At 42.4% G+C, this 12,490-nt stretch overlaps 1 protein-coding gene across 1 annotated transcript; it reads right to left on the reverse strand.

The window, feature by feature from the left end:
- Window positions 1-8,283: 8,283 nt before the first annotated feature.
- On the reverse strand, window positions 8,284-11,058 carry coq7 (coenzyme Q7 homolog, ubiquinone (yeast)). The gene is made up of 6 exons (XM_041838917.2): window positions 10,848-11,058; window positions 10,299-10,480; window positions 9,930-10,044; window positions 9,528-9,667; window positions 9,002-9,070; window positions 8,284-8,475 (listed from the first exon to the last, which is right to left on the reverse strand). Exons 1-6 carry the CDS (start codon window positions 10,939-10,941, stop codon window positions 8,398-8,400), a joined length of 678 nt encoding a protein of 225 aa, XP_041694851.1. The 5' UTR covers window positions 10,942-11,058; the 3' UTR covers window positions 8,284-8,397.
- Window positions 11,059-12,490: the final 1,432 nt, after the last annotated feature.

The following is a 12,490-nucleotide window of genomic DNA, read 5'->3' on the forward strand; positions in this document are numbered from 1 at the left end:
TCCAGCTAAAATAGGTAGTATAGATAAACGTTTTTTTTTACTTTGACAACCAAATTTGTATTCAGAATTGGCCACTGGCCAGCACCATTGTGTTGAGCCCTGCACTGGGTTAGTTCAAGCTAATGGCCACTCACTTCTCAGAAGCTCTCATAAAGGTTGCCGGCATGGATGCTGTGACAAACAAGAACAGAATTCTAACATACAAACACAGCGTAGGAATTCTGCTTGAATTTATGGTAACGTGACAGCTAGCATCTGCGCTAGTGGGCTCTGATAATAAAGGAGGGACTCTCCCACTAGGCTGACTGATGTTGTGATCAGGGACGGCCTGTTCAATAGGGCGACATGGGCGACGCACTGCCAAACGGGAAAAGGAAGGGATTTTTTTTCTAATCAATTATATCACGGCAACAGTAGTTATCAGTGTTCACGTCTGATCTGCCAGCCACTAAATGTCAAATCAGGCTAAAGTCGTGCTTCAAATGGCCCCGCCCGTTTTTGGGGCGATTTCAGTCAAGTTGAAAATCGCCCAGAAGTCTCTCATAGCCTGTCATGTAAAATCTATTTTTTTCAAATTTCAAAGCTTTCAATACATTCTCTATGGGTGTCTGTGGGCTTGCACTTACGCGCTTTCGTCATACGTGACGTAACCATGAACGTAACTAAGACAATAGCGGCTAGCAGCGTCTCTGTTGCGACCTGCAGTGTGGCGTTATTTTATGTTTTTAATTTGTAGACTTAGTTTACAAACATTCTGCCAACCATGGATTTCCAGTGGTTGGTTTTGGACTGATCTTGTTGATCGTGTACATACCCGCTACGAACGGACTAAATAATGAAAACGCTGCTGGCAGCGGAATCCCAATACAGCTGGGAGACTTGGCTGGATGACAGAGTCCCGGACAGAGAAGTGGAGCCGGCCGGCTTCACCCTGGTCAGAGCGGACCGCGATCCTGGTAAGAGAGCGACTCTGTACCCCGACATTGAACTGCTTTCTGTGTCATTGCGACCTTACTATCTGCCCCGTGAGTTCCCCCAATTGTTTGTTACCGTTGTGTACTGTTGATAATCACAAGTTTACTGGAGAACTGAGACCAAGTAGAGACTTTGGACAGGGTGGATATGGTATAATAAAGGCAGTTTATTCAGAGGTAAAGATATCTGGAATCGCGTGCACGGACTCGTTCGTCAAACTCTTAGGGAGAAGAGAGCCCCGAAAACATTGTGTGCAGACATTTTATACAATAAATGATGTAGGTTGAATCTAGTAGTTCTGATCTTCTGATTGGTCCTGATGAGTTGGGCGAGGTCCCCTCCACTGTTGCATTGGCTCTGAGTCGGGTTCTCTGTCTTCAAATGTTCAGCCTAAAGAGAGGGGATTTTTGTGTGTGTGTGTGTGTGTTTAACAGTGATGATGTGTGTGTGTGTGTGTGTTATCAGTGATGATGTGTGTGTGTGTGTGTGTGTGTGTGTGTGTGTGTCCTCAGAGCAAGAACTCGTGAGTTGGAAGAACTGAGAGACCTATGGCGTGGGTGTTGTCCTTGGCCACCTGCTGACAAGGCTGACAAGATAGGACTCTTTTGTCCATTGTTATAGGATAGGAACAGCATTGATTGAAAACAAACGCCCAACACAAAATGGGTCATGCACAAGATTTTAGTCAGACCAAGCTATAACATTATATATTTACTACGACAGTACATTCAACCAAAAGCTAATATAACAAAGGCATCAGAGATTATTTATAATCTGTCACAGAAACTGGAATCCATCTCCCCAGATCAGTCAATAAATGCTTCTGGTATTGACTTATATGCTGCCCCTGTCTTCATGTTGTTGCTGGACATATCTTTTTTAAAATGTGTGTAGGTCACCTAAATCATCAGAAAAATTGCCCCTCCTGAGAATTTTTTCAGGAGCCGCCACTGGTTGTGATACAAACCAAAACAAAATATGATTGGCTAGTTGCACTTGCTTTAATCTATCAATGCAACTGTTACAAGTTCTGTTAAATATGTTTTATTTTAAAGGTCAATCAGTCTTTTGAAAATAATCGTGAATTATTTTTTTAGGCCAGTAAAACCCCCGTTACAGTACCAAGCACTTGCACCTGGTTTTGCAATGTTTAAAACAGATCAAACCCAATGACTTTCCACAGAATACGGTCTGAGTCACAATTAACCAGAAAAAAGTACACAAAGAAGACAGATAGGAAGTCCTACCTTTTAGTTAACATCAGAAGGATAGGTTTGTTCAGCATAAAAGTAAAAGGCCAAAAAGTATCAACATACAGCATTATGGGAGAGTTAGAGATGTTATTTTGTTTCAAAGAATCTCAAAGAAACAAAATGTTTCCTTATTAGTAAGGTAAATAGCAGGCTGGAAAATGCCATTCGCCTCACAACTTCCACTATACTTTAGGAGCGTAAGACAGTCCATGGGGAAGCCTCTTGGATCCACAAATAAATTAACGGTGTCTTAACCTAACGAGTGGCTTCTTCATATCAACAGACTCCGATTATGTTCCAATATCCATTCTTAGTAGTATGATAGTGTGGATATCAGAACTGAGCTCTATTGTGATCCTGCTGAGAGAATGGCACCGTATGATCAATGTCAGTCAGATTCTATCCCAAGGCAGGTGATGGACAACCCTGTAGATCTAGGCCAAGAAACAATATGCTCTGCATCCGAAAGCTTTTATGACTTATATGGATTTATATTGTCCACGTGCTCAAAATTTACGGCCTTGATTATTCACGGTCTCATTCGGGAGTTTTATTGCTATTTTCAAATTCTTGTTGCTGATTTCTCGGTCGATATATCAGCAGATTCCTTCTGAGGTGAATCTAGGTGAAGAAGCCGAACAATTCAACCACAGGTCTCCTGATTGCCATGTTTGGATCCTAAAAATAGCTTCATAACATTATGTAAAATGTCAATCAAGCATATTACTCAGCATAATAAAAAAAGATACATTTCTGCTCGAGTCGTAGACTCGTAACAAAATCCTACTGCTTATCGAGGATCGAATATCGTTGCTAATTTAGAAAACGGGTGCTAATTTAGACGTTGGGTTTTATAGTTAACTGTTATTAACACCTGCATCATGACTGAGTCATCACTCATGTTTTTATTTAACAGCAAGTTTGTCACCCAATGTTGTGCCAAAAATGCAGTTGTGCACTTGTTGCTATTTTTAAAGACTTGCATCTTGGCTATAAAGCTGTCAACACTATTAATCTGGAACAGAAATAATCGGTGACGATCAAACTTTAGTCGCAAAGAGTCCCCCCCTCCCAAATGGGTCATGTATCTTATTGATAGACCCCACTGTCTCATGCAGCTTATCTATAGGTGGTAACATCCTGTTTCAATAAATAGTATGCACCATACTGTGACAAAGTGGTGAAAATGTCATGTCATAATAACCTAAATATCTTCTTTAATTTTGAAACTAGTAGCCTGGCATGAATGTACAGTATGTAGACATGGGAAGAGTTAGGGACCATAATAGCAGGACATGCATTCTCTATAGGACTCAGTCACATTGTCGCTTATTGGAACGATTTATTCCACAACATCAGGTAGCCTAGGCCTGCTAAATATACTATTATCACTATTCCAATGATATTCAACTCCTAATTGTTGCACAAAAATATGAAGCCATGTGCGAAGCTGCAAAGTCATAAACACACACAATGAACAAAAATATAAAACGCAACATGCAACAATTTCAAAGATTTTACTGAGTTACAGTTCAGATAAGGAAATCAGTCAATTGAAATAAATTCATTAGGCCTTAATCTATGGATTTCACATGACTGGGAATAAAGATATGCATCTGTTGGTCATACTTTCAAAAAAATAAAGTAGGGGCGTGGATCAGAAAACCAGTCAGTATCTGGTGTGACCACCATTTGCCTCATGCAGTGCCACACATCTCCTTCGCATAGAGTCGATCAGGCTGTTGATTGTGGCCTGTGGAATGTTGTCCCACTTCTCTTCAATGGTTGTGCGAAGTTGCTGGATATTGGCGGGAACTGGAACACGCTGTCGTACACGTCGATCCAGAGCATCCCAAACATGCTCAATGGGTGACATGTCTGGTGAGTATGCAGGCCACGGAAGAACTGGGACATTTTCAGCTTCCAGGAATTGTGTACAGATCCTTGCAACATGGGGCCGTGCATTATCATGCTGAAACATGAGGTGATGGCGGCGGATGAATGGCACGACAATGGGCCTCAGGATCTCTGTGCATTCAAATTGCCATTGATAAAATGCATTTGTGTTCTTTGTCCGTAGCTTATGCCTGTCCATACCATAACCCCACCGCCACCATGGGGCGCTCTGTTCACAACGTTGACATCAGCAAACCGCTCAACCACACTACGCCATACACACTGTCCACCATCTGCCCGGTACAGTTGAAATCAGGATTCATCCATGAAGAGCACACTTCTCCAGTGTGCCAGTGACCATCGAAGGTGAGCATTTGCCCACTGAAGTCGGTTACGACGCCGAACTGCAGTCAGGTCAAGACCCTGGTGAGAACGATGAGCATGCAGATGAGCTTCCCTGAGACGGTTTCTGACAGCTTGGGCAGAAATTATTTGGTTGTGCAAACCCAGTTTCATCAGCTGTCCGGATGGCTGGTCTCAGACGATCCCGCAGGTGAAGAAGTTGTGTTTATAGTGTATTTTAGTTCAGTGTATATTAGTAGCTAATTAGCAATTTGCTTGCCAGATATCCAACAATAGAATATAAGCCTATTAGCAGCGATTGCCAAATGCACGGCTCGCAGAGATGCTTTGTTTGTGCATCCCTCAGATTCAAATTTATAGACGGTTTTGCAACAAGAGCTAAAGCGGGAACTTTATGATTGATGATGGGTAGCCTATACACTACCAGTCAAACGTTTTAGAACACCTACTCATTCAAGGGTTTGTCTTTTATTTGTACTATTTTCTACATTGTAGAATAATAGTGAAGACATCAAAACTATGAAATAACACATATGGAATCATGTAGTAACCAAAACAGTGTTAAACAAATCAAAATATATTTTATATTTGAGATTCTTCAAATAGCCACCCTTTGCCTTGATGAAAACTTTGCACACTCTTGGAATTCTCTCAACCAGCTTCACGAGGTAGTCACCTGGAATGCATTTCAATTAACAGGTGTGCCTTCTTAAAAGTTAATTTGTGGAATTTCTTTCCTTCTTAATACATTTGAGCCAATCAGTCATGTTGTGACAAGATAGGGGGGGTATACAGAAGATAGCCCTATTTGGTTAAAAAAACAAGTCCATATTATGGCAAGAACAGCTCAAATAAGCAAAGACAAATGACAGTCCATCATTACTTTAAGACATGAAGGTCAGTCAATACGGAACATTTCAAGAACTTTGAAAGTTTCTTCAAGTGCAGTCGCAAAAACCATCAAGCGCTATGATGAGACTGGCTCTCATGAGGACCGCCACAGGAAAGGAAGACCCAGAGTTACCTCTGCTGCAGAGGATAAGTTCATTAGAGTTACCAGCCTCAGAAATTGCAGCCCAAATAAATGCAGACACATCTCAACATCAACTGTTCAGAGGAGACTGTAGGCCTTCATGGTCGAATTGCTGCAAAGAAACCACTACTAAAGGACACCAATAAGAAGAAGAGACTTGCTTGGGCCAAGAAACACGAGCAATGGACATTAGACCGGTGGAAATGTGTCCTTTGGTCTGGAGTCCAAATTTGAGATTTTTGGTTCCAACCGCCGTGTCTTTGTGAGACACGGTGTGGTTGAACGGAAGATCTCCGCATGTGTATTTCTCAGGGGAAAAGCATGGAGGAGGAGGTGTTATGGTGTGGGGGTGCTTTGCTGGTGACACTGTCCGTGATTTATTTAGAATTCAAGGCACACTTAACCAGCATGGCTACCACAGCATTCTGCAGCGATACGCCATCCCATCTGGTTTGCGCTTAGTGGGACTATCATTTGTTTTTCAACAGGACAATGACCCAACACACCTCCAGGCTGTGTAAGGGCTATTTTACCAAGAAGGAGAGTGATGGAGTGCTACATCAGATGACCTGGCCTCCACAATCTCCCGACGTCAACCAAATTGAGATGGTTTGGGATGAATCGGACCGCAGAGTGAAGGAAAAGCAGCCAACAAGTGCTCAGCATATGTGGGAACTCCTTCAAGACTGTTAGAAAAGCATTCCAGGTGAAGCTGGTTTAGAGAATGCCAAGAGTGTGCGAAGCAGTCATCAAGGCAAAGGGTAGCTATTTGAATAACACTTTTTTGGTTACTAAATGATTCCATATGTGTTATTTCATAGTTTTGATGTCTTCACTATTATTCTACAATGTAGAAAACAGTAAAAATAAAGAAAAACCCTTGAATGAGTAGGTGTTCTAAAACTTTTGACCGGTAGTGTAAGTCAGCGTTTATGAATAATGAAAGAGACTCACTGGCGTACATGAGAACATAGTACCAAGGAAGAGGGGAGGGGATATGGGACTAGGTCACAGAGCAAACCAATCCATGTCAGTCTGTGTATCCCATCATCCCCCCAAAAAGACTTCACCTACATACATGCGCCTCTCGGTTTGTGTCGTCATGTCATCATAAGTCATCGCGGACTGCTAATAGTACGCTGGGTGGATGGGTAAAGTTTAAACGAAGTGTTTCCCGGTATAGGACTCGTAATACGTTTGGGTAGTTTTGTCCATCTTGGGGTGTGTGCCAGCCGGCCTGCTCGGTGCATTACATGAGGGGGGCCTATTTTTAAGGCAGAGGGCACACAACGAGCAGAGTTACAGCACGTTAACCTTTAGGGTCAGGTCTGATATGTAAACCCACCCCATCTAAAAAAAACTCCTCTGAACTCATGCTGGGGGAAATAACTCCCTGTCTGAGAACCTGCGGCCTGGCCCCTGTGAGAAATGACTCCTCAGTGGGGCCATTCCTGGGCCGTGGCTGGGCCGGCAGGGGCAGAAAACAGCTGGGGTACAGGTGACGACACACACACTGAGACACACACATACACACAATACCTTGTGAAGTTTAAAGGGAGATTACACTTCCAAATTAAAGTTTGTCGGATGTTTTCAGATATCTAAAGTAGTCTCATGTCAAGATGAAAACACGTCCCTCGACATTGGGGCAGAAGACACTTCAGCGGGCCATTCATGGACTGTGGCTGGGCCGGCAGGGGCAGAAAACAGTTCAGTGGGCTGTTCATGGGCCATGGCAGAAAACAGTTCAGTGGGCCATTCATGGGTCATCGCTGGGCCGGCAGGGGCAGAAAACAGTTCAGTGGGCCATTCATGGGCCATGGCTGGCCCGGCAGGGACAGAAAACAGTTCAGTGGGCCGTTAATGGGCCGTGGCTGGGCCGGCAGGGGCAGAAAACACATATGTGGGCTGTAGCTTGGCTTCCAGAGGCACCCTCGTACAAAAGGCACAGAGCCAGTGTGGGATCAGTGCTGTCGAAGACTGGACACTTCAATCCCTATAGTCAATACAGGGGTCTCTAGGGAGTAAACTGAACCATCTGAACACTTTTCTCTGCAGCGCTGAACGGCATAGATTAGCTAGACCCCCCTGCCAGCACCCATCAGTTGTCAATCCTTCTTTCACTGTGATGACATGTACTGGAACAGCTGTGTAAGAGGCTTAACCATTCATCTGGACTGACAAGCTATTGTTCATCTTGATTGATGAACCATAATGTGTGAAAGAGGATAGTTTGTTGAAGGGTATGGTGATGGCGTGAGAATGCCTATATCGATATGACCTCGTTAGAACTATGTTGGATATTGAACTTTCGGAGAATAACAAAGGGGGAAGGGGGGGGTAGCAGTGGAAAGGTGATTAATCATTCAAACAATTAAACCTAACAGATAAGTAATTACAGTATGTAGTACATTACTTAGTATCAATGATGTTACAAAACTACTAGATAAGGACAGTAGGTTCCAGCTCTGTCAGTGATGACCACAATACCTTACTATAGCAGGATAACACACTATCCCCATCACTTAGACCAGAGCAGAGGGTAGAATTACACCAACTTTCCCACCAATATCACTTTGACAACTTGCTCTAGGATGTCAACTCAGAAAGGTTTCAACTGTCAAGCAGCATTGAGCTGCTAGCTGTATGGTTTGGCTGCTAGTGATAGCATTGAAGTAAATTACAACAACTGGGTTACAATTGGACAAAAAACACATATTTTTTATGGGAGTCCTTTTTTGGAAAAACGCACCGACTACTACATTGTACAAAGTAGCCAGGTTCACTTTACTAATACAATGTACATATCAATTTACATCACTTAAATCATTCTATTTTTTAGATAACCATCTTTGAGAAACTGAATTCATTATTACTTTAGACGCGCTGAGATACGTATATTGCGGCTGTGCAGCCAAGTTGTATTGCACTCTTCAAAAGCTTGTATCCGGGTAGCTAAAACAAAAGAAAAAAAAACACAAGAAAACCTATATCAGAATAGTTCAAAGTATATGACGTTTGACAGTAAACAGTGAAGGAATGTATACCACAGTGTTCCCAAGCCGCATGCAATCTTTCCCACCATGACCCAGAGTGGGAGGTAATGAGATGGAATCAATTCCTTGTTTTTATGGAACAATTTAAAGGAAAACCCATAATGATCTAGGGACAATAAACCACAACATAAAAAGACCGAGAAACACTGAGACATTATTATGCAACAACATCAACATAACAACACAATAACAGCATCATTGACCTGTCATGATATAATGCTTGTTTGATTTTTGCTCTTGAAGCGCTTTGAGAAAAGCTATGAAAAGCGCTAAGAAATTTAATAAATTATTATGAATTATTATTATTATAACTGAGCTCAACTAAGATACACTCCACCAACCATAGCTGTTGTCATAACAACAGAAGCTTAACCAAATGATTAAATAGAGTAAAACTAAAGATCAAAGTGGGAAAGAGGGCTTACAGATTCAGCATCGTGCTCCAGTCCTGTATCATGATGCTCCATCTCATCATCTCGGAATTCCTTTATTAACTGTATGGAAAATAAATGGCCACATTCACTTCTCAGAAACAAAGACAACAAACACTCAAGACAATGTACAGTATGCATTAGTAAAATATAGGAGTAGGGTTTTTCCTGACCAGGAAAGTAAGAGGGTCGTCTCTAGCTACTATAGCCACAGAGTCATAAACCCCGCCCATTTCTACAATTTATCTTCTTAAAATCTGATTTTAAACCTTACAACCTTAACCACACTGCTAACATTATGCCTAACCCTAACCTTAAATTAAAAAGCCTCAATTGTAACTTTGTGGCTACGGAACCTGACTTTGTGGCTGTGGAATCTGACTTTGTGGCTATAGAAGCTAGTGTAAACCAAATAAGAGCCCTAGGTGGGGCCCAGAGTTGTTCTTGATAGAGCCCAGAGTTGTTCCTGGTCAAGAAAAACACCAGGGCCTACGGTATGAGGGATGGTTCATTATCTTACTTTTAACAGCTCTACGTATCTGTCTGGGTCCTCCTCCATGAGGGCTCTGATCTGGCTGTTGTAGTGCTCTGAGATGCTCTCCTCCACGGCCACAGTACAGGCCATGGCGCCTTCTTTACCCAGCAGAGCGGTGCCCGCCCCTGGGGGGACACACAGAACAGAATATTGTCTGTCCCCCGAGAGCCATATGTATCATACTGCTGTAGGGGATTATTGTCTCATTGCAACAGAAGTCACAGACAGAGTATACATTACAATGGCACTTTTAAAACTACAGATCTGTTTTAATTCATTACATCTTAGCTATTATTTTAGAATCTAATATATATCCCTTCCCTTTTGTTTATATGGCAGGCATATGAGACAACTGTTGACTGTATGGGGTGGAGCCTTGTTCCTTACCTAGTAAAAAGCCTGCAACGTTCCAGAGGGGTAACAGTAATGTTGGGCGAACTCTGTTTTCTGCAAGGATCTCATTGAATTTGGCAAGATGCTTCTTCTCTTGATCCCACATTTCCTTGAAACAGGGTGAAAATGAATATAATTGAGGATGATGGAATGTCAACATATTGTTTTTGAGGGTCACCAAGCACTGACAGCATGATTACATCCATTTTCTTTAATTATTGTCAAAAAGTTAACTTAGGGGAAACTGGAATTGTAGCCTATAGTGACTCATCAAAAAAAAAGAAAGTAGTTTGGCTATTGTCAACTGCAAGAATTAAAGAAAAGTAACTACATCTGTGCAAGTGTCATGCAGACTACCAATACCTGAATAAGCGGTCCTGTCTGCGACCTTCCCAACACTGCCATCTGGCCGGCGTAGATGCGGTTGGCACCGTATTCTCCTGCGTGGTCTACCCGCAACATACTGTCCAGCATAGACTTCTCTGCTTCGTCGCGCGGGGGCGGGATCACACTGTATGCCCGAGAACTGAGCTGTACTGGTAGTGCTTTAAACAGGACGAAAAAACTTATCAAAATATGTAGCTAGCTTACTTTGCAGTCGAACATGTCACCTGCCATACCGTTATTTTTAGTGAGAACAACATAGCTATAACGACTGAAGTGTCCCACCCCTTACAAAAGCACCATGTCAACAAAAGGTAAACATTTCCAGCTAGTTAGCTAGCTAGCTAATAACCAGCTCTAGCTACAAAACTCACTTGAGCTGCTAGGAGGATGCAAACAAGACAGAAACTGACCACTGACAAATTATATATGACTAGCTAAGACATTCGTAGGTCAGCATTCATGTATGAACACTTGAGCAGACTTGTTTTTAGCATTGTAGCTAGCTAAACAGCATTGAGTGCCTACCTCTGTGCTGCAAACAACATTGCCGTATCCTCAAAGGACTGAAAACATGCGTCCAGTCATGCAATGCAATATGTGCAAAAACGGCTCGTTGCATTGTTAAATGAATAGTTATTTGGCTCTATTATTCTGTAACTAACATGTGTTACATATGCAGGTTGTCATTGAAATTTGCTTGCCAGTGGAGATGGCGCTGTCAAATGACGTATACTACTTCTTCGTCTATGGTCTAATGGCGGTCCACAAACAAACGTTTAAGGTGCATGCCGCCACCTACTGTGCTGGAGTTTGTGGTCAATCACGATTTGCATTAGCTCTACATTGTTATATACACTGAGTATACCAAACATTAAGAACACCTGCTGTTTCCATGACATAGACTGACCAGGTGAAAGCTATGATCCCTTATTCATGTCACGTGTGTAGATGAAGGGGTGGAGACAGGTTAAATAACGATTTCTAAGCCTTGAGACATGGATTGTGTACGTGTGCCATTCAGAGGGTGAATGGGCAAGACAAAAGATTGAAGTGCCTTTGAACGGGGTATGGTAGTAGGCGCCAGGCGCACCGGTTTGTCTCAAGAACTACTTAGTAGATCACTATTAGATTTGCCAGAAGATAAACTACTAAATACAGACAGAATCTGAGTATAATACAATTCTGACAGGTTGAACATCCTCCACTGCATTGGAGGGCAGCTACTATCACCAACATTCCAACAGAGTATACAGACAGTTAATCTGTTAGTCTTCTACATACTGTATCTGCACATCAAAATCAGGAAAGTAAATGCCTCCTCCTGTGCGACCACTATCTGGATCCTTGGAGCCATCTGTGAAATGCGGTAAAAGAATGCATAAAAGCATCTACCAATGTAATTGTCAACCAGTTTCCCTATATCACTGACGTCTGGCTAATCTTTTTTTTTTCACCAAGGTTAGATCAACAATAGGAGCCGGTAGTAACCACGGAGGAACATCCCCCATCCCCACAGAAGGGACAACCTCCAACTCCCTCAGACCACTCTCCTCAGCAAGCTTTCCAACGTTTCATCCAAAGCCACTGCCTTGTCTATTAGTATTTTCCCAACATTCATCTAGAACAATAACAGTGGGCTAATCAACCTCACAACCTTTCAGTCTAATCCAATAAGCTAATGACAATTTTTTTGCGGCGTATGTCCTAAGGCATCTCTCCTGCCTCCACTAGTAAGGCACTTACAGATGTTGATTTAAATGCACCAACACATATCCTTAAAGCTCTATACTGGATTCTGTCCAGCCTCTGAAGCCAAGTCTTCGCCGATGCTCCATAAACTATGCACCCGTAATCAATTGTCGTCCTCATCATAGCTCTATAAATATCCATCTGTCACGACTGTCGGTGAGATGCGGTAAAAGAAGTCAGGCGCAGGACACAGAACTCTCGGACACGTACTTTAATCCGATAAGGATCCAAAAGGACACAGAAATAACTCCACGCTGGGAGGAAATAACCCGCTCACTAAAATGACAACCGTGAAGGGAAAAACAATCACACACAATGTCCTGATGAGAGACAGAGGTAATATAAGGGAAACAATTAAACATAATGACGAACAGGTGTAAACAATACAGACAAAACTAAACAAACACCGATAACATCGA

The sequence above is a fragment of the Coregonus clupeaformis genome, chromosome 20 (genome assembly GCF_020615455.1).
Source record: "Coregonus clupeaformis isolate EN_2021a chromosome 20, ASM2061545v1, whole genome shotgun sequence".
In the NCBI taxonomy this organism is placed as follows: Eukaryota; Metazoa; Chordata; class Actinopteri; order Salmoniformes; family Salmonidae; genus Coregonus; species Coregonus clupeaformis.

Bases quoted from the DNA above. Each gene is read 5' to 3' on its own strand.
- coq7 (XM_041838917.2), bottom strand. From the start codon at position 10,941: ATGCAACGAGCCGTTTTTGCACATATTGCATTGCATGACTGGACGCAT. The intron at 9,668-9,929 runs GTAAGGAACAAG...GTGTCCCCCCAG, and splicing joins CGTTGCAGGCTTTTTACTAG to GGGCGGGCACCGCTCTGCTG. The intron at 8,476-9,001 runs GTAAGCCCTCTT...CTTTTGTTTTAG, and splicing joins TGGAGCACGATGCTGAATCT to CTACCCGGATACAAGCTTTT.